The 22,267-nt window shown below is 38.2% G+C and overlaps 1 protein-coding gene across 10 annotated transcripts in view; it reads left to right on the forward strand.

Moving 5' to 3' along the window:
- SPECC1L (sperm antigen with calponin homology and coiled-coil domains 1 like) overlaps positions 1 to 22,267 on the forward strand; it is a 113,925-nt gene that overhangs the window by 74,014 nt on the left and 17,644 nt on the right. For all 10 annotated transcript variants that reach the window (XM_048821107.2, XM_048821104.2, XM_075120248.1 and 7 more), the window contains one exon: positions 3,774 to 3,876. In XM_048821107.2, the coding sequence (XP_048677064.1) occupies positions 3,774 to 3,876 (103 nt within the window). The remainder of the gene's footprint in view (positions 1 to 3,773; positions 3,877 to 22,267) is intronic.

Below are 22,267 nucleotides of genomic sequence, written 5' to 3' on the forward strand. Positions count from 1 at the left end.
TCTATGACTCCACTAGATACGTCCTCCCAGTTTGACACTGAACCACTGATAACTGCACTTTTGAGTATGGTCTTTCAGCCAGTTGTACAACTGTTTTACAGTAATTCAGCTAGACTACTTTTCCTTAGCTTGCCTATCAAGTTAAATATGACCCAGTATTGGAGTCTGATTCTGTTTGTCTCTTAGTTCTAAAATAAATACAGTGTATATAAGAAAGTTGTTTTCTTTAATATAACTCTTCATGAGATTGGCATTTATGTCTAAATATACTTATTTCTTTTCTTGTTTAGCATAAGTAGCTAACACATTTCAAGGCACTATTCACTTTTCAAGGGGCCACTTCACCTTGAATGGTCCCTTGAAGTGTGGTGACTACTTGTGCTAAACAATCTGTTCCACCTTGTATTTAGCTGTGACACTGAGTATCTTTCCCAAACCTGAAGAAGAGCTCTGTGTAAGCTTGAAAGATTGTCTCTGTCACCAACAGAAGCTGGTCCAATTAAAGATATATCTCACCCATCTTGTCTCTCTAATACCAATGTCTGGCATTTGAGTTGCCTGATTCTGAACAACTTTACAATTTTGCATTAGGACTCGATATTACAATGACTATTCTAAGAAACTCTCATTTTCTTAAATAATTATTTTGACATTGGAGCATAATCTTGTTTCTTCTGAAGCTAGAGTTCATTGAACTATTACATGGCATGTGGAATTAAATTAGATAGTCAAGTCATGTAGAATAGTCATTTGTACTGAGGTATTAGTGCACGAAATTCTGTGAAATTCAGATTTCAGGATTTTTTTTTTCCAGCAAGGCTTGTGAAATTGATACATTTCAGCTGCTTGTCTACTCTTGTCTACTGTAGCACTTCAGTGTAGATACTACCTACACCAATGGGAGGAATTCTCCCATCACAGTTGTTAATCCACCTTCCTGAGAGACAGAAGCTAGGTCGATGAAAGAATTTCTCCGTCTACCTCATGCTGTCTACACCAGGGATTAAGTCAGTGTAGCTCCTTCTTTCAGGGGTGTGGATTCTTCACACCGCTGAGAGATATAGCTGTACTGATGTAAAATTCTAGTGTAAACCAGGTCTATGTCTGCAGGAGTTCCACTGGAACATTATTTTCTGCTGGGGTTGAAATGGCTGGTCCTAAAGAACACAGAGCCAAGGATTAAATAATTAGTATACGCTAGCTGTGTTTGGAAGGCAGGTGTCTTGAAGGGGTAATTTTTTGTAGTACTGACATGGGGATCTGAGAATCTTATTTAAATATGCATAGAATTATTTAAAAATAATCCTCCTTTACCATGCACAGAGTACTAGCTAGCCATAGCATTATTTTTCTTCTAAATAGAGAACGTTAGGATTAACTGCAAAATCTTTTTTGAAATATCCCTACTTCTGCTCATTAAGCTACTTAGAATGCATAACACCTCATAGAATCATAGAAGATTAGGGTTGGAAGAGAACTCAGGCGGTCATCTAGTTCAACACCCTGCTCAAAGCAGGACCAACCCCAACTAAAGCATCCCAGCCAGGGCTTTGTCAAGCCAGGTCTTAAAAACTTCCAGGGATGGAGATTCCACCACCTCCCTAGGTAACCCATTACAGTGCTTCACCACCCTCCTAGTGAAATAGTTTTCCTAATATCTAACCTAGACCTCCCCCACTACAACTTGAGACCATTACTCCTTGTTCTGTCATCTGCCACCACTGAGAACAGCCTAGCTCTTTGGAACCCCGCTGCAGGTAGTTGAAGGCTGCTATCAAATCCCCCCTCACTCTTCTCTTCTGCAGACTAAACAAGTCCAGTTCCCTCAGCCTCTCCTCATAAATCATGTGCTCCTGCTCCCAGTGGTTTTTGTTGCCCTCCGCTGGACTCTCCAATTTGTCCACATCCTTTCTGTAGTGGGGGCCCCAAAACTGGACACAATACTGTAGGTGTGGCCTCACCGTGCCGAATAAAGGGGAATAATCACTTCCCTTGATCTGCTGGCAATGCTCCTACTAGTGCAGCCTGATATGCCGTTAGCCTTCTTGGTAACAAGGGCACACTGTTGACTCATATCCAGCTTCTCGTACACTGTAATCCCCAGGTCCTTTTCTGCAGAACTGCCACTTAGCCAGTTGGTCCCGAGCCTGTATCAGTGCATGGGATTCTTCCATCCTAAGTGCAGGACTCTGCACTTGTCCTTGTTGAACCTCATAAGATTTCTTTTGGTCCAATCCTCCAGTTTGTCTAGGTCACTCTGGACCCTCTCTCTACCCTCCAGCATATCTACCTCTTCCCCCATGCTGAACAAAACTGGCCCCAGGACAGACCCCTGGGGCACTCCACTTGATACCGGCTGCCAACAAGACATCGAGCTGTTGACCACTACCCATTGAGCCTGACAATCTAGCCAGCTTTCTATCTACTTTATAGTCCATTCATCCAATCCATACCTTTTAACTTGCTGGCAAGAATACTGTGGGAGACCATATTAAAAGCTTTGCTAAAGTCAAGATATATCACGTCCACCGCTTTCCCCATATCCACAGAGTCACTTATCTCATCATAGAAGGCAATCAGGTTGATCAGGCATGACTTGCCCTGGGTGAATCCATGCTGACTGTTCCTGATCACCTTCCTCTCCTCACAGTGCTTCAAAATGGATTCCTTGAGGACCTGCTCCATGATTTTTCTACCTAGCCCTTTTAGTTGCATAAGAAACCCTTTATTACAGAAAGACTTACTGCAACTACAGAAATGTGAATTTCAGTAATAACACTATTAATGTAGCAGTTTCTATTTTGAGCAGTGTGATTTTTAGTCTAATAAAACTATAATATTAATAAAAGTATAATATTTATAATTCAAAATTGTCATGAAAACATACCAGCCCAGGAACAGTTTTTTCTCCTGACCTTTATCATAGGGAAAAAATGAATATTTCTTCCCCTCCCGCCTCCCAGCCAAAAAACCCTCCCTCTCCCTGGGTGAGTGGGCAAACTCAATTTTTCAAGGCTTTCAGTATCCATGTTTGTCTTATTCCTAAATATACCAAAACTTATCCATTACTTATGGATACTGAGGGGCCTATATCTATAATAGCACTTATTGGGAATTGGACACCATTCCATTACAAGTAAAGTAAATAATAAACATTGCCTGCATATAAAGTAGACCAGTGAGACTATCTCTTTGAGCATGTCCCTCCTACTGAAAGCTCCAGATCTTGAGACAGTTTGTTAGCAGTAATTGAGTGCTATTAATATTCAAATTTCTTGCTCTTTCAAGGTTATATGCCTAATCAGCCATGAGATGCAAAAGAGATACCATCAGTTCATTGTTGTAAAACACAAATTAAAGTTGTTTAAATTAGCTTATAGTTCAGGTGCGTGGTGGTGTAGTCTAGCACATTAGCTTAATATTATGAACTCTTAGAAAAAATCTTGTTTGTATATAAAGGAGGCTTTAATTTAAAATAAATTAATCCTAAAGTGAGTGGTAACTGACTGACACCAGTGGTGAAAACACCAAAAGGTCTTAATACAGTCACAATCAGTGTCTTTGTCTGATCAGTATGCACAGTGATTGCTGGTGGAACAATTGATTTGATCCCTCTTCACAGGGAAAATTTTGCAGGCTTAACTGGGTATATTCCTCCTTCAGACAGCATTTTGAGCCTTATTCTTCTCACTGGGATGGGTACTCACTTTGCTAACAGTTATTGCAAAAAGTGGTGTGATATCAAAACTTTACTGTTTTTCCTCTACTCTCAGGGAAGAAAGGAAAGACCCTTTATCTGCTCTTGCAAGAGAATATGGAGGTTCCAAAAGAAATGCCTTGCTGAAGTGGTGTCAGAAGAAAACCGAAGGATATCAGGTAACTCCAAAGCTGTTTAATACTGCACACTCTTATTACAACGCATGAAAATCTGCCAAAGGCACAAACGAGATTGCTCCACAGTTCACTGCATAGATCGCAATGAAACTGGCATGTGCTGTACTTTCTTACAGGAACACATGCTACAAGTCCTAACCTAACTAGCATGAATAGTTAGTCACTTTTCAGCACAGTGCAAATGTGGGGGGTTTGGGGTGGTTGTGTTTTTTTTTTTAAGAGAACCATCTGACCTTCCATTGAGGCACTTTTAAAACAACTATCATACATATTACACATTTGAAACTCAGATAAAGGAGTAATAATTTAAGGCTGATAAAGACTTTAATATACAGATATTCAGAGTTTACTCTAGATTTTCATCTGACAAATACAGCTAATGTAACACTTTTGAGTTTAAAAGTTAATTATTAGTAAGTAAACAGTGAGGTTCTAAGGACGTGTCTACACTTAAAATGCACTCTGCTGTAGCGCTTCATTGCTGATGGGAGAGGTTCTCCATTGCTGTAGGTGATCCACCTCCCTGAGAGGCAGTAGTTATGTCAACAGAAGAATTCTTGTGTCGACCTAGCGCTGTTTACATGGGGACTTGGATCAGCTTAATAATGCCGCTCAGGGTTGTGGACTTTTCACACCCCTGACTGTCGTAGCTAAACCAACCTAATTTTCTAGTGTAGGATGAGCTTAGGTGAATCTTTCAGGATCTTTCATTTAATATCACTGTTCACAGTGACATGTTCCTTCTTTTTTGGAGATTGCATTGTTTCACATACACACTGTATTTGGCTTTCTGCTGCATTTTCAGCTTTCTTTTCAATTAGTCCTAATGTTGTCAGAACCTGAAAGAACTAACAAGATAGTTCCCCACATTTCTCCTGTGTTTACATAATTTTTCAAAACAATAGAGACTTCAGCAAACTGAACCAGGATGTTAGAGTCTAGCCATGATGTATTTGTTTGGTTAATTGTATTGAAAGTGTTTTGAATTCCTAGCACAGACCTCAGTTTAAAAACTTCACTCTTTCAGTGACTTGAAATTCACAACACAGGAGGAAGCTGAAAGCCACGTAACAGGATGGTTGACCATCCATAGGAAAAGTCGTCTCTCAGTACAATAGAGTCTTGTGCTATAAACCCAAGCTGCCCCTCTTCCACTTCCTGTGGCATGTCTCTGATACCAAATTGTGCTATTTCTGAGTGTAAGTGTCTTTATGGAAATGGTCCTTCCTCCTCATTTTTTTTTAAAAGGCAGGATGTTAGATCTTTTTCTTTAAAGCCTGTAAGTCTAAATGGAAAAATATCTGAAGCTTGTTATCTCTAAATGAAAGATGCATCTGACAGCATCCGTAATTTATCAGGACAAAGTTTTATAAAGTACTCAAGACCTTTCCTTCTCTGACTGTGCACACAGACAAGGCCATCCTCTTGTGCACGTTGACTAGCTGCTTAGCCAATCTACATGGACCCTTGTAAGTGGTAACAGGAGGAGGGAGGGATGACACCTCATGTACTTGCTCTGACAGCTATTACGTGACTCTCTGCATGTGCTGCTGCTGCAGGGCTATATCATCTCATGTCTCTGAGCTACGTAAACCTCTTTCTGAAGGAGCCAGACTAGTACTGTTGGAACATATTAAGTTAGCTATCGCAGAAGAATGTATTTTGTTTAGACATCCACATTTATCATTTCTCTTTAAATTGTTGTACTGTATTAAATTTGTTTTTCAAGATCCCCCTGAAATTCAATTCTGGTGTACATGTGGGGTGTTGCTGCTATGCTTTTTGTAATGCTATAAATGTATCCTGAAATGTGCTCACTATGAGTAGAGATTATCCAGACATCTCAGCCCCATTATCAATACCTTATAAGTATTAGGATGTCTTTGGGAAACAAAACCTTAAAGTTACACCACCACCCCTTATAGAGTGAAGTCCATTATGTAGTAACTTAAAGATAAATAATGGATGGAGAGAATAAAAATCGTCTTTAAAAAACCTCCCAACACTTAATATTCAAAGAATGTAATATTAGCCCCACTTCTGAGCAAAAATTCCTTTCCCCCTGTTGGACCTGTTTGGTTTTTGTCCTTAAAGAAAACCCCAGCCTGATTTCACATCTTCTAAAAAGGGGGTATTTTCAGTATTTACAAGACTTTTTTGTAAAGTTGTCAGTTAGTGGGAGACTTGTAATAACAAGCCTGACCAAAAAAATAAGTTGAGGGGGGATTTGAAAGTTGGGGGGTAATAAAGCACAGAAATCAGTACAGCCATATGTCTGCCAAAAAAGAGTGAAAAATTGTATTTAGGAAGGAGAAGCTCTGGATGTCCTGAAGAAATTTAAAACCAATAGCACATATAAAGAGGGGATAGAATCATAGAATATGAGGGTTGGAAGGGACCTCAGGACGTCATCTAGTCCCACCCCCTGCTCAAAGCAGGACCAATCCCCAACTAAATCATCCCAGCCAAGGCTTTGTCAAGTAAAGCCAAGACAGCAAATGAGGCATTGACTTCGGGTGCGTGCTTCCACAGGATCATGAGTTGGAAGCACATATTTGTAATTGCTGCTTATTGGGCAGATGATTTCATATCTCTGTTGTCCCATCTTCTGTCTACTTAATTTGAGAACATTTTCTTTATTTGGATAGTCTTGTTGTGACTGCCGTTGGTCCTTAAAACTCTGCACATCACAAACCAGATTTTTTCACGCTGCAGTGTAATCTAATTGATCTGATTCAAAATCCCACAAATTTTAGAGATGTTAACCCACCCAATGTCATTCTTTCTATTTATTTTCCTGATTCTCCCCACTATAATATAAAAAAAGTATATTCCACATCAGGAATTTCCAGATTTGTCTAGAGACTGTGGTAATTTTGTCAAGGATACAGATCCCAAAGATTTATAACCCCCAGGTTGAAGAGGGAGAACTCTTAATTAGGTGTTCAGAAATCTTTACAAAACAAACAAAACCAAAAACACCTGGTTACTCAATAACAGACTTAAAAGTGGCAATTCAACAAAAAAAACTTCAAAAACATGAAACTGCAGAACTGGAATTAATTTGGGACACCATCAAATGAGGCCTGAATAAAGACTGGGAGTGGATGGGTCATTACAAAACCTAATTTCCCCATACTGATTTCCCCCTACTGTTACTCACACCTTTTTGTAATGGGCCATCCTCATTACCTCCACAAAAGTGATTTTTCCTCCCTTGTTATTCTACTGTTAATTGAATTGTCTCATTAGACTGACCCCCCAGTTGGTAAGGCAAGTCCCATCTTTTATGTACTATGTATATTTACCTGCTACTGTATTTTCCACTCCGTGCATCCGATGAAGTGGGTTTTAGCCCACGAAACCTTATGCCCAGATAAACTTGTTAGTCTCTAAGGTGCCACAAGGACTCGTTGTTTTTGCTGATACAGACTAAGATGGCTACACTCTTAAAAATCACTGTTTAGCATAATTAAAGTTGAAACAATTTTCAGTAACACATATACTCTAGGTTAAAAGAATAAAACTTTCAAATATGATCCAATATAGCTTCTAAATTGTGCTGAAGGTTTTAAATCATGATTTATAATTAAACAAAAACCCTTCTAGATCTCTTATCATGCTGTATAATTATTATTGTTTTCATCCTAACTGCATTATCTCAATTTATAAGATTTCTTATTGCAGTGTCAAAGATCACGGTAGCATAGTATAATTAGACCAGATCATACTTTATCTGAAAACTGCTGCTGTGTTTCTGATTATGATGGAAAAATTAGAATGTTAGGCATAGTCTCTTCTGATTTAATTTCCATTTGTGTGTGTTGAATTAGTTATTGTGATAATGTAAAAGAGGAACTTTTAGTTCTTTTGTGTTCAATTAAAAGCATTAGCATAAGAGTAAAAATGATTATTCAGACCCTATAAATCTGCATTTTCTTATTGTGTCTTTTGCCACTGCTAACTTTAGGAAAGGTTTGTTTAGTCCAGCATCATAACGGTCAACAAAAATCTGCTTCTCCAATCTCATTCTCAAACCTTTTATACTTTTTCCCCTTTGAAACAGCTATAGTTTCTTCTATTAAATAAATATGTGCCAGAGCCTTCCAGGTTGTGAAGTTGATTGCCTGTAACTAGAGCAGGCATTGAAAAGGGGAGGGTGTGAAAATTTAAAATAACTTCAGCTGCTTGTGTTTGGTAGAGAGCATAGATCCAGGCATAATATTTTTTTGGGGGGGGGGGGGGTGTTTTGGAAGTATTTTCTGTGGAGCCCCCGGGGGTGATTTGTCCCAGTCGAAGTGGAGAATGGTTGAGTTTGTGTATCTATAAACTGATGAACTAGACAAACTTAACCAGACAAAAATAGCCAGATCCAGTCTGTATTTTATTTTTTTATTTAAAGTGCCCATACAAAGGGCTCTAAGTAGCTTGCCAATTACAAAAACAAAATCCAATGCAATCAGCTGGTCCTTTGTACCAAGCAGCAGCACATGATCAAATACTAAAACCCTCAGAGAGCAATCTTCACATCAACTCACCTCCCTCTCTTCAAAGGCCAGATGAAAGAAATAAGCCCTGCAGTGTGCCCTGGAAGTGTTAATAGAGAACAGGCTGGGCTGTTTCACACCGGGGCAGGAGGGTGTTCCAGAGCCCTGTGACTCTTACGGCGAATGTCTTACATTGCTAATATAGTGCCATTCTCTGTGTACAAAGAGTGGAGGAAAATACTTTTTTGCCATTATGAAATTATCTTTGAAACTTTTAAAAAAACATTTTTACTATCCTAGTAGAAGGTGGTAGAAACTTGCAGTTTGTTGGGATATAGTCCCTCATATGCCGAGGTGCCTTTCTGATTGCATCCAAATCATAATGAATTTTCACCATAGAACAGAATGGTTTTAAAAACTTATACATGCAGACACACTGTGTTGTGCTAGGAAGAGCATCATGCTCCTGTCTACCAAGTAATTCCACATAATGGATTTTTAGTTTGTCTTAAATAAAGAACACTAGAAAGTGATGCATAGAAACTGTTAAAAGAACCTTTAGGGTTCGAAAGGAAACACTTAAGCCAGGAAATGCCAATGTAAGATTGCCCTTCCTGTCTTAACTCTGCCTCTTTATCAGTACATTGTTAGTTTTTGGTAGGATCACATACTATTTTATCCACAATTCCCCTATTTCATTCATTGTGCAGCTTGAGCAGTGTACAGTAATGATGGAAGGAGTGACACACTGAACAGAATAAAAACAATAACTGAACAGCTCTTATTCACTCAGTATATTTTTTGGAGGGGAGGGGGCAATAGAATTTGAATCCATTTCTTACTATCCGTTTGTTTTTGAAGATGACAGAATTTCTCTCCAGAAACATAATACAAAAAGTGGCAACCACTAGATCCCTGCAAGTGTGCTGCTGGAGGGAGTCCTCTTTAAGATGAGATGTAAGAACAGATGAGTTGGCCATTTGCTGTCATTCTGGAGTCTGTATCACTTTAGCAAGTACCATTTACATGAAAATTCCAGCTCTGATAAATGCAATGGTAAACATAGTTCCCCCATTGATACAATTAGAAGAGTTTTTTTTCCATTTGCATTAGTGGTTCCCAGTTTACCCCAGTGATCAATAGAAGTAATTCCAGTGTATGGTTCAGGATGTTTCTTCTCATATGATCAGTAAAATATTTAATGGTTACGCTTAAATCTTCGTAAGTAGGTCTCAGAGTTAAGTCCTGTAGAGGAATGGGGGCATTTTACAGCTCTCAGACCTGTTGTCCCAGGCTGCCTAAAGATTTTGGAAGAGCACGTTCCTTCTTACAATTTATTCACATTTAAAGTTTTCTTCAATTTTAAGGGCTAGAAATTTAATCTTTTTAATGAAAGCCTAGATTCTGGAGCACAGTTCTGGAGTGGATCTCTGACCTCAGAATACATGGAGCCTTGATAGCACACTGGTTAGCCAGTTACATGTCTAAATACTGTAAATGTGATCTTACTGTCTAATTCGGGCAAATAAGATAATAAAGGATAGCAGCTAAGGTATGCAAGTCCAGAGGTATCTGTAAGGAGGTCAACAGTTACAGTATGTGCAGTGAGCACAATGAAGGCTTTAACTTCTACCTTCCTTGACTGTTGTGTTTTTAAAAGCATAAATATTTATTAACATAATTTCATGTGGAAACTAAATACAAACTCTGTAATCCAGAAAGAGATTATAAACAACTTTAAACAAAAAAAACTACATGGTCAGCACTCCACAGTATCTTGGACCTTGTGTACATACATCCCTGTCACTACTAGCTTCTAAGGTGTAGAAAATAATTAAGAATGTATGGATTCTTCAGTATTACTCTGTCACCAAAGCAGCTCAGATGCAGACAGAAGATGGCAGTCATTAACGTTCCTTTATTTCCATTTTAGAAAAATAGCAATAGAAAAAGGCATACAAGTTTTTCCTCTAACTTCTGTGACCTACATGTAAGAAGAAAGAAGAAAACATTGTGCTTTCTCATCAAGATACTGTCTGTCTAGGTCAGATGCTAGGACTCACAAGTAGAATTAACAACAAAGCTACTTGGATGTTACAATGGAGTGAGCAAACTGTTTCCTGTTTGAAAGGAATTCCTTTTCATGCTTAACATAGCAACTTGTTAAAAAGCTTTCCCAGAATCTTCTTTCACAAGAATGCTCAAATAAATTTGTTAGTCTCTAAGGTGCCACAAGCACTCCTTTTCTTTTTGTGAATACAGACTAACACTGCTGCTACTCTGAATTCTTTCACAAGCTGTCCTGTGAATTTAGTGATCTCAAAAATGTTGACAGCAAATTTCATATCTATTCTCAGGAAGCTAATGTCTTTAAAACTCGCTTTTCAGCTGGTCATTTGACATTTTAAAGAACATGCTGATTAGCATTTATTGCTGATTCTTTTCTGCTATAGTTGAGAGCAGAGCTGTGCTCTTGTATCTGATTTCATGCATACCATACCAACTATTCCATCTCATAACTCCTGTTAACTTTGACACAATATAGTGCTTTCAGTAATGTGACCTGCAGCTCAGCAATAAAATAAATAAATGGATATTCTTTCTGATTGTATATCTAGTTCTTACTACTACACATAGCAAGTACCCCGTCTGGACAAGTAAACAAATTTTAATTTTTAGGCTCATGAGTATCAGTATTTATTAATATTGCCATATATTACTGTCAGTGTGCACACAAGTGATTTAAATGCATATTCTCTTCCAAGAACTGTAGTTAAATAACAAACATAAACCCAGGAAAGCACAGTTAGTTCTATATTCAAACAGAGCACCCAGTACGGTACACCTACTGTCTTCCCTTCTTTGCCTGTGGAGTTTCAAAAGATGTATTCCGTAATTATAAAATTTATTATCTTTCTTTGTGTTTGGCCCCAAGTGTGCTGCTTTGCCACACTAATCTTTGATCTTTTTTGTGTTAATGCTCTAAATCCATGACACATGAAATTTGTTTATAGTAATGACAATGAGGAGTCCTTGTAGCACCTTAGAGACTAACACATTTATTTGAGCATAAACTTTCGTGGACTAAAACCCACTTCATCAGATGCATGGAGTGAAATGGGGTCAGTGCTAACGGGGTCAGTTCAATCAAGGTGGAAGTGGCCTATTCCCAACAGTTGACAAGGAGTGAATATCAACAGAGGAAAAATTACTTTTTGTAGTGACCCAGCCATTATAGTTATGCTAATTCTGTGTACTGACAATTGGATAATTGCCTGAAAAATTATGTTGGGTGCCATGAGTACCTTTCAGGTTTGGGCCTTTAATAGGGTTTTGGGAATGATTGCCTCAGTGTGCTATTTTTCTAATCAGGACACTGTAAAATTCTTCTCTGTGTATTGTGTGGACTGTAAGAAAAGGCTGCAGAGCAACTCTATCACTGTGCTGTTCAGATTAAGGCATTCTAGGTTTTGTAGTCAGTGGTAAAATGAAGATGTGGCTAGAGAAGATAGGATAAGATTCTGACTAAGGGCACTACTTCAGGGGCAGAGTTGAAATAGTTTTGGTGTCTGATATGAGAAATGCAATATTAACTGCATAGTTCTTGGATTTCTAAGAGTTTTCACTTGGTAATATTCACTGAAGTTGCTAATATGTGCCTGCAGCTGTAGCTACACCTTAATGTAGCTTAATGATGATTTTGGAGGGATAATTTTTTTAGTTTTTTAAATGGTCCTAAGATCAGGCCATGTTCCTGCAAATTTGGAGATATCTGCCCCAGTACATTTTGTGGTATAGAGTTAGGGGATGCCCAAGGGGAAATCTACTGTTAACTGTAGTTCCAACCTACTATCTTACTGAGGAAAGAATGATAGATAATGCTTTAAATAACTTTAATAAAAGCAGAATCTTTAAATTGTGTCAAATATTCTGTCATTCAAAATACAATCACTTTCTCTTCTATCACACATTCTTCCTTGTAGCAGGGGTGAATCTTTTATTTCCTTATTGGTTTCATCCCCCACTTCATGCCAAAAAAAAAAGTGGTTTGGATGCCATCCAGAGGATATGGGATTTGGTAGGTAAATTTTGTTTAAATATTGCTTAGTACTTCCATAGATTAGTTTATCCTGAGGTTGCCTGGGCCTAGTGTAGATAGGTAGGGTAGTCTAAACACTGAGATAGATAACTTCTGAAGATGCTGCTTGGCTTTATTTAATTATGTTAATGGTCACTAGACACCCTGTAGAGGTTCTTATGGCAGCTCACTTGCTTTGTGGAACCAAATAAGAAGAGGTTTTGAAAATCTTTGAGGAAAGTGAAATTAGAGTTCTTGAGCCAGAGGTAATGTTGTACCACAGACTCTTGTTGTAGTTTCTTGACTTCAAAAATGGATCCCAAAAAAAGGTACAGTTTTCTTATTAACCAAACATACGATTTTAAATTGAAGCATCCCTAGTCTTAATTCCATAACCAAAGGTCAGCCTCTTTTGTATGGTTTGCATCGTGATTGAGTGTTAAGAGATGAATGAATGTAACGCCAAACTAAAAAAATGTTTTCATGTGTGCTTAATTGGCTTGTGCAGAATGAACCTAGAACACTGTGCTTTAGAAACATAATGAAGTGGGGAGTGTAAACTAGTTGGGTTTATTTTTAAAACCTGTTCTTATACAAGGAAAGTCTTTGGAACACTAAACTAGATTGGAGATGAGTTGAATAGGTTAGAATATAAGGTAGGGAAGAATGAAATGGGCAAAATTCTCTGTCAACATAAGGCTTTATTCAAATAAAAATATTCTAGGTTACACATAACTTTCCTTGGTCCTGGATGGTTGAGTCATCAAAGTATTCAGACTGCCAAAACTCCACTCTCTGCATTTCCACTTATGAAGTTCTAGCCAACAACTGCTGAAAAAAGAGATTACTCCTTATGGGTCGTGTCTCACCCAAATGGAGTGTAATGAGTCTTCAGCATGGAAAGAAACACCAGTGGGGTCGTTAATATTGTAATGGGGAAAAGTAAGACAAACAATGGCTCTGACTTGGAATTTGCCTTCTTTTCCAACTGTCTGTCTGGTGCTCACTTCCATGGCAGTTGGGAATGAGGGGATAATTGGGACTGCTGTGGATCCCAACAGTAATTTCCAGAAATGTTTGTTTCTGCTCCCCCTAATGTCTGCTTACTGTAGGGATTGGGATCCAGCCACTCCCAACCGAGTAGAGATTGAATAACAGTTTGCATTAACTGCAGACTGTCACCCTTGCAGTATCCCAGTGCAAGAATGGAAATGCAAAACACACACATTCAGGGATGGTTGCGAGGACTGGCAGGCAAAAGGATCACATCAAGGTTTAGCAGTAGGCACTCCTCGCTGGAGTCTGAAATAAGAGTCTGGTGATGGTAGCTGAATCTGATCCCAGCAGTGGAGGGAGGCAGTCCCAAGCATGAATAGCACCAGGTGGGAGAAGGGAGGCAGTTTTTGGTGTTGCAGCACCCAGGAGCCTAATGGATAATGTGCTGTTGGACCTGCAATGGGAACAGGTGGAAGCAAAACTCAGAGAGGAATACAGGATTGATCAAGCTGTTGGTCAATGAAGTATGGTGTCTTGCCTTCAGCATTTGTCATTCTGGATGTGTCAGAGGAAGTTGGAAACTAAACCAAAAACCATAATGTACCTACCGGGTTGTTTGGTATTAAACATTGCTGAAAGGAACAAAATTACTTCGTAACCTCTCTGGAAATTAGCTTATGCTGTGAAACATGAGATTGGATTTTCCCTTATTTTAACACATCTTGCAAAACTGTACATGTTAGTCATAAAATTATTGAGCTCAGGTGGCACTGCTGGCTGCTATAGTAACAAGGGGTTTCTTAGCCTGTGCAGAGTTAGGTGTTTGCCACTGGCAAAGCTGTAATTTTTAAAATTAATCTTTGATTTCCAGTGTCCTATCACCAGCTGCCACAATGTGGGCCAAGGGGAATGGAGCCTTTGTCTTTTACTCATTTCCTTCCATCTCCTAAGTTAGGAGCCAAGTTCAGTTGAGTGTGGGAGTCTGGGCAGTGTCTTGTCTCCCATCTCCTATTGACACAGAGCTAGGTTCAGAGGACTAGCTGATGTGTAAGCATATCTTCCTCTCCCCGCCCCCATGATCAAAGTATAGTATCTATAGTCAAGTGAGACCACGTTTCCTACTTGGTTTGTAACTTGCAGCTGTGAACTGTGTTGGATCCCCATGGTTTTTAGTTGTGGAGCTAGCCAAAAAGAGGCTATCACGGATAACCTACTTAACATCAGTCTTTTCATAAATAATGGTATTCTGCTCCTTCTTAGAAGTTACACAAGATACTATATTACTTTTAAGCATACGTAGAGCCAGAGGAGAAATGTGAGTGAGACCAGTAGCTGAAAATTTTAGAATTAGCACTATGTTAGTGTGGTATTTTGTACATGTGAGATAATGAAGTTTAAAAATAGTTCAGTTGCTCATTTAACCAGTAAAATGCATTTATCCTCAGGTGACCACACCTTTTCATTCTTGCTTTTCATTCTTGTTGGAGCAGCTTCCGGTCTCCTTCTGTGTAAGTGTGCTGCAGGGCAATGTTTCGCTTCAGTCAGACCGGTGCTGCTGCTTTGCCTTGTACAGTTAAACTGGAATTTTGGCTCACAGTGGAAATGCTGGAAATTTAATTACTTAATTGAACCACAAACCCACTGGTTAGAAGCTTTTTAAGTGCGATGTGCTATAAAATCTGTGACCTGTTTGAAATGAGGACTCATATTTTCTCTCACGTCCCTGCCCACAGTAAAGATTTTACAAAACCAGAACTGAATTATGTTCTTTCATCCCCATTTTATATCTGCCTTCCAAAGAAAGCCTGTTATGACATCAGGGTTTTTTAAGACTAATCCCTTTTTATAGAGTTGATTTTTTTCGTGAACTATCTATCTCAAATACTAGAGATGATTTCACATAACTAATAAATATTACTTAAACTACAATACAGTAGCTAATTCCTAAAATGCCGCCAATACTCCGACAGATGCTCTCCCATCTTTTTTATAAAAAGAAAAGGAGTACTTGTGGCACCTTAGAGACTAACCAATTTATTTGAGCATGAGCTTTCGTGAGCTACAGCTCACTTCATCAGATGCTCATGCTCAAATAAATTGGTTAGTCTCTAAGGTGCCACAAGTACTCCTTTTCTTTTTGCGAATACAGACTAACACGGCTGTTCCTCTGAAACCCATCTTTTTTATGTAAATGTACTCCAACCTCCCTGACCCACTTGTCCTCTATTTCTCGATTGACAGCTTTCTTGAAACCCATCCCTTTGTGGTTATTGCTTTAACTCTGTATGGTCTGAAACAGCATCCAGAAAAGTTCTGGATTGGATTTCAGTAGGAAAGACTCCTCTTAGTTTAGCCAGTGATACAAATCTATGACAAAGAAGTTTTGTTGGAGGTCTTAAATTGACATCTTTCTGTTGTTGATTCCCTAAGGAATAGAGTTTAGTGTAAATTAAATAGAAGAAAGTGGAGCTTTAAAGTAGATTGAGTTCATCATAATGAAGGTTCTCCAACAATGCTACTATTAGGTGAAGGTGTTTGAAAAAAATTCTGCTGTCTTTAAATATGCCAGTTTTGTATTCGTGCTTCCTGAAAATATAATTGGATATGTTTTGGGGCATAGATTTTCATTCAAATTATAAGTTGTCCCTTTCCTGGCTGTTCAGTCAGCCCATCAGGCCATGCTGTACCTCCTGTTAATTAAATGTAATAAAAATCATCCATAACATACAAAGCAGCTGGTAAACAGAAGCAGGTCCCCTTAATTGTTTCCTTCCATTGTGGCTTTTTTCCCCCTTCCATTTGGCTTTTCTGGCTCTGTTAACGTTCTCGGAAGATGGATTTGTTTTCTATGTGCTATTTAAGAGAAGCTGGAACTGACAGGAATGGTTTAGAGAGGTGGGGATTGCTCTGTTTTTTCTGAACATTGTTCTTAACTCCTACATAAAGCTTTTGGAAACAGTCACTTTCAGATTGACTTTACACTTTGAACTTTCACTGTAAAATAATGAAACATTCCTAAAAGATTCAAAGTTGTGTGTATTAAAGGGAAGCCCTCATCTTAAAGTTCACACATCTGTGTGAAAACTTTTACCTACTGTTGATGCAATTGACATTTAAGTTTATTGTAATTACAATATTAAAAGGAAAAGTACTTTCTCCATTTTTTTCAGGGTTTTTTTGTGCTTCTGCTAGTGTTTTGCATGTACTCAGTTTCCCCCTGTCTTCTGCATAGCAAGAAGGGACAGAAAAAGGCACTTGAAAGGGGAGGAAAAATATAATTATAAAACCATAAAAATTTCCAGCAGGACTCAGACAGGTGTAGGATTTGAAACTAATTCTACCTTACATTTTGAAATTCACTGGATTTCAAATTGAGTGTTCATCCCATGGAGAGCCAGAGCTAGTATAATATATTTCTCCTTCCCTTGATGAAAAAGCATTTCATAATTAATCCCTGGTTTGGATTCTGGCACATTCAGTGATCTGGTTTGTGTTAGCATAAGCAAAGTTGGCTCTTTGTTTATCGGAATGAATAAGAGAAAGGTACTACATTTAACACCACGTTCATAATTTTTGGTTAACAATAGGGTCCCTCCTTTTGCCTCCAGCGTAGCCCTATAATTCTGTGATGTTTAACACTAGAGGCCATACAGTTATTGAACTAAAATAGTGTGTGTGCAATACACTGGCATTTGAGCAGCTTGTTACTAGTACACTAGCAGCCAGTGGTTCCAATTAGAATGGAAAAAAACTGTCCTGAAATTAAACTACTTTTAGTATTGCATTTATAGAAAAGAATAAGCAAAGGGTAATAATGTGCACTGTTTAAGACTAATATGAAGGTAAATACTGTGTCTTATTCCATTAGGAATTCATTTTGTTATCAAAATAATTTGATATACTATAAACATTCTAGAAGGGATTCATCTTTCAGAAAAAAAATGAGAGCAGCATAGCTTAAACAGAGCTGAGAGACTAGAAAACTTGTGGTATGTTCCCAACTCTTAACAGTTGTGGTCTGTGTTTTGGATGAATTATTTAACTTCTGCCTCAGTTTTTTATCTGTAGAATGGGGATGCTGCTTGCCCTCACAAAAGTGCAGAAGATTAATTAATCTTGGCACTCAAGAAGATGAAAATACTGCATGTGCTAAATATTTATCTTTATTAATATTTATATTTAAATCACATTTACATTTATTTATTGGGAAACTATGGTGTCAGAAAGCTTCTTTTGTTTTAAACTTTATTGTAGTGATAGTTTAATCAGCCTGAATTTGAGACTGCATGCATTGCTCTGGGTATATTTATAGTTACCAGAGAGCGTATAGAGGCAATAAAAATTAAGGCAAAAAAATCTGTCCATAAATCTTAATTGTGGTGTCATAAATGATATTGGCTTCTTGCCCAATGTGCATAAAAATAATGCATTGTGTCTCTTCAAATTAACCTGGTGCTTTTGTAAATATATAAAGACCAGGTGTTGTGTGCATTTAGTTGCCCTTGAAACCGGTGAAAAATATTGATTTTTCTATTTAAGGTTTCATTTTTATTCAGTTGATTCATATTCAAAGGAAAATATACATACAACTTGTAGAAAACACTGATAACAGCAGTTTCAACTCAAGTAATAGAAATAGGATCTGGATCCTGTTTCTTTTGATAGTTATATGACACTTCTCAAGAATATTTATTTTCTGATTTATTAGAATGTGCTGATCTGATAATCTTAAATCATGTTAACAAAAACGAAGACAAATTTCATCCTCATCAAAATAACTCCCTACAATCCCTCTGCATTTCAGTCTCTCAAAACCCCGAGTAAATAGGGGAACTTTGCTGGGTAATCTGAAGGTAATCAAACTTGGTTTCTAATGGGCCATTTGGGTTAGTATATTCTGAGGGGTTTGCCTTCTTTTCTTCTTCTTTGCTCTTTTAGAACTTAGCTGTTTCTAGTTACTTTTTGTGTCAGGATTGCTTCATTGGGATTCAGAATGGCAAGCGATCCATTTATAGTTTAAGACCCCTCAGAGAGTTGCATTTTGGAGTGTTCTGGAAAGAGAGAAGCTGCATTGCACCCATAATTGATTTACAGAACTGAGTTTTATCACTGTTCACGACAGTGAGACAACCAGGAGGGAAACAGGCATCTGTATTCTGCACTGGTTGAAGTTTCTCAGTGTTTTTTCAAAAGCAGCCTCATGTAAAGTTGCACTGATTTGAGGTCACAAAGGCACTAAACACAGATTGGAAGAAGGTGCTTGTGGCTACGTATGCAATCTTGCACTCCAGAAACTATCAGTGATTTAGAAGCAGTCCCATATTGTGGAACAAACACACCTAGTCATAGGGTCAGACATCACCCCTGTTGCCCTCTCCAAATTGTGCCCCTATCAGTATCATTTCAGTTTTGTAGTACTGATCATCAACCAACTTGAACTCATTTGAGCCCCAATCTTTGACAAGCACTGGGAGAGTCAAGAGACCTTTCATGTGGATGTAAGAAAAGGCTGTGGTATTTGCATACTTGGCATGGCAGCCAGAACTGTAGCATCGGTCTCATCTAGTGGCCTCCCATATTGAGCAGGAAGGATGAGAGAGCACATCCCTGCAAAACAGGAGAACCTTTGAGATAGATGAGTCCAATACCACCATTTGGGATCTCTGAGAGGAAAAAATGAACCACTCCAGCAATACCATCTGCCACAATCTGAGTTCAGTGGTATGATTAAGAGGTCTTTTTAAAAAAAAAAAAAGTGTGAACACCTGACCATCCATTTCTAGAAGACAATTTTCAGGAGATCAGATAGACATGGTTTTCTTTCCATATTCATGCCTAAACTCAGATTGAGAAGGAGGTCAAAGAAGTCAGGAGAATTTCGGAAAAGAGTTGCCTCTTCACAAACAATACGTATCTTTCTCCCAAAAAGTGATCCAAGACAGGGATATGTGTGCTTGGGAAGACTGGGATGCTGATTTGGTGGGGAGGCTAGTTACATAGTCAGTATTCATAACTTCAGATACAAAAATGATACATGCATACAACATGCAAAACAAATAAGATAATCGTATTCAGCAAATCAATTCAGTAAAAAAAACTTTTCCAGTGACACCGCACATGACTTATCTTGGATAAAATACATCATAATTATGTCATAATCATATCACTATGAGGAATATGAGGTGCAGTGTCACAATGGCATTAAGATTTTTTTTCAAAATCTGATATAGTGAGTATGTTCATCATGTAAAATGAATCTTTTCATTGGTCTGTTTTCATGAGTCACTGTATCTGGTTATTGGGGAGCCAGTTCAATTTTTTCTACTTGAAAAGAAGCAGTTTTAACAAAGAAAACAGTTGTTTTTTCTTTTTGGCTGACACCTTGCTCTGAGTAACATTAGGAAACTTTTCTCAGCTGTGCAACCAAAGGCCTGGTCTGCACTAAGGGGGGGGGCGGACCAATCTAAGTTACGTAACTTCAGCTGTGTGAATAACGTAGCTGAAGTAGACGTACTTAGATCTACTTACCGCAGTGTCTTCACTGTGGTAAGTCGATGGCTGACGCTCCCCCGTCAACTCCGCCTGCAACCTCTTGCCCTGGTGGAGTTACCGGAGTCGACCGGGAGAGTGCTCAGCAGTCGGTTTATCTTGTCTAGACTAGACGCAATAAATCAACCCCCGCTGGATTGATTGCTGCAGGTAATGTAGACAAGCCCAAAAGTATAGATCTGTGTTTTGTTATACGCCTTTTGGTGCCAATGGGAACATGGGTATTGCGATACTAAATCAGACCTGAGGTTCATCTGGTCCAATATCCTATCTCTGGTGATAGCCAGTATATCAGAGGAAGGTATAGGAACTGCACAGCAGGCAAATGTGAGATAATCTAACCCTCCAGCCCACCTCCTCCAGCGCCTACATATTAAGTCACATCCTAATCTTTAATAGTTAGAATGGTTTACGATCTGAAGCCATGAGGTTTAATATTCCTTCCAAAACTTTTGTTTCCATTAATTATAATTCTGGATGATATTGTTATCCAGGTAGTCCCTGTCAATTTGATGAAGGCACTGCTGGCCAGGTCCTGGATTAGAAGTTAAGGATACCCCCAAAGAGGAGGATCTATAGTTACATTTCCTTTGAGCATATTACAGATCAGTTGTGTCTCCAGAAATCATTTTGAGGGTGCAGTTTCCCAAGGTCACTATTCCTACTTTCCATTTGTTTAAGTGTACTTGGTGTGCAGTAGAAATATAGAGGAGATAAGAAAAGCTTTATTTTTTTAGAGAGACTTTGTCAATAAGTATGTCTCACTGGTATTTTTTAAACTTTCCCTGTTAAGAAAGAGTAACTTTCTCTTCAATTGGAGAAATAAGGTTCAATTTCTGTTGGTAACCAATGAGACTTCATTTAGAATACAATCTCTGTATTAGTGAGTTACCCAGCAGAACTCTTCCTTCTGTAATAATTTAGCTTTATTTAGGGGAAAAAACAAACATAAAACCCCACCATTTAAGTCATAACATTCAGGGGAGAGTCTTCATGTCCTAGGGAAAAAACAAGAGCAAAGTTAATATATTGACTACTTATCCGAGTAATGTTTTTGAAATAAGCCTGTTGCAAAGGCATATGACTATATAACCATATGTAACCATTATAAGCAAAGCATGAGTTCTCGTATATTTGACTTTTTAAATCTCTTTACAGAGAATGAAAATGGTCTGTTGGATTTAATGATATATCTGAACACTTTTCTGAAAGCAGTCCAAAAAGGAATCACTATTCTTGTATATAAATGTTGACACTTTTTTTGCTGCTTTTAATGCTTTACCATCCTTTTGATTCTGAACCAATAGGATAACTTATTAGCTATAATGAGTGACTAGAATTTTCATGGTCTGATGTACACCCATATTATATTAATATTTAATTAAGTCATAGAAGATAGAGTTCATTGTCTTTTTGGATTGTCCATTCCCCTACCAGCACATGAAATACTACCTCAGATAGACTCATCTGTTAAACTGATATTACTCTTGGTCTTTTTATTTAAAAAAAAAAAAAAAAAGCCATTCACCTTTTCATTTGTCTGTCAGAAACACTGCTCAAGAGACGGTTTTCCCCAATAAAGGAATAAAAATCTTTCCTTAGCAATAAAGAGGAAATCCCAACCTCCATGTCAGCCAGATCCTCTAGGTCCTTCTTGGGCTCCATGATGTAATGCCAGCCTTTGGGGTCCCTGTTCACTCAAGTGAAGTGGTGAGCATGTGAGCCATCAGTTTCTACAAAATGTAAGTTTTGATTTAAAAATTGTGACCTTTACGGCTGCAAAGAAAAATTTTTTCAAATAAAAACCAAATCCAAAGTGATGCCTAAATGGTTAGCTATATCAACCAAACACATTTGGCTGGGTGTACGTACAAATAGCTGGAGTTACTGTAATAACCACTGGAAGTGAACTTCAAAAGCAACTGGGAAAAGACTGCTTATCACCAGGAAACCGAATAGCAAAATGCTAGATATCTCACGTTCTCTATATTTGAGCACTTTACAAAATAAGATAAGACCAGAGTGCTTATTCAAAGTTGGTTTAGTGAATCACAGTTAATGTTGAAGACTGTTAGAATAGCAGGCTAACTTGTCTTATTTTTTACTCTGCCATAAGCTACACAATTATTTGGAAAAGTCAGAGCTCCAAGTTCAATACTAGGCTCTTGCAACCAACTATCACTTATATCAACTGACTATGGGCTTGTACTGAGTAGGGATATTGGCTGAACGTTGCCAAACAGTAGTAAGTGGCTACTTTCTC

Source organism: Caretta caretta, chromosome 15, assembly GCF_965140235.1.
Source record: "Caretta caretta isolate rCarCar2 chromosome 15, rCarCar1.hap1, whole genome shotgun sequence".
Classification (NCBI taxonomy): Eukaryota; Metazoa; Chordata; order Testudines; family Cheloniidae; genus Caretta; species Caretta caretta.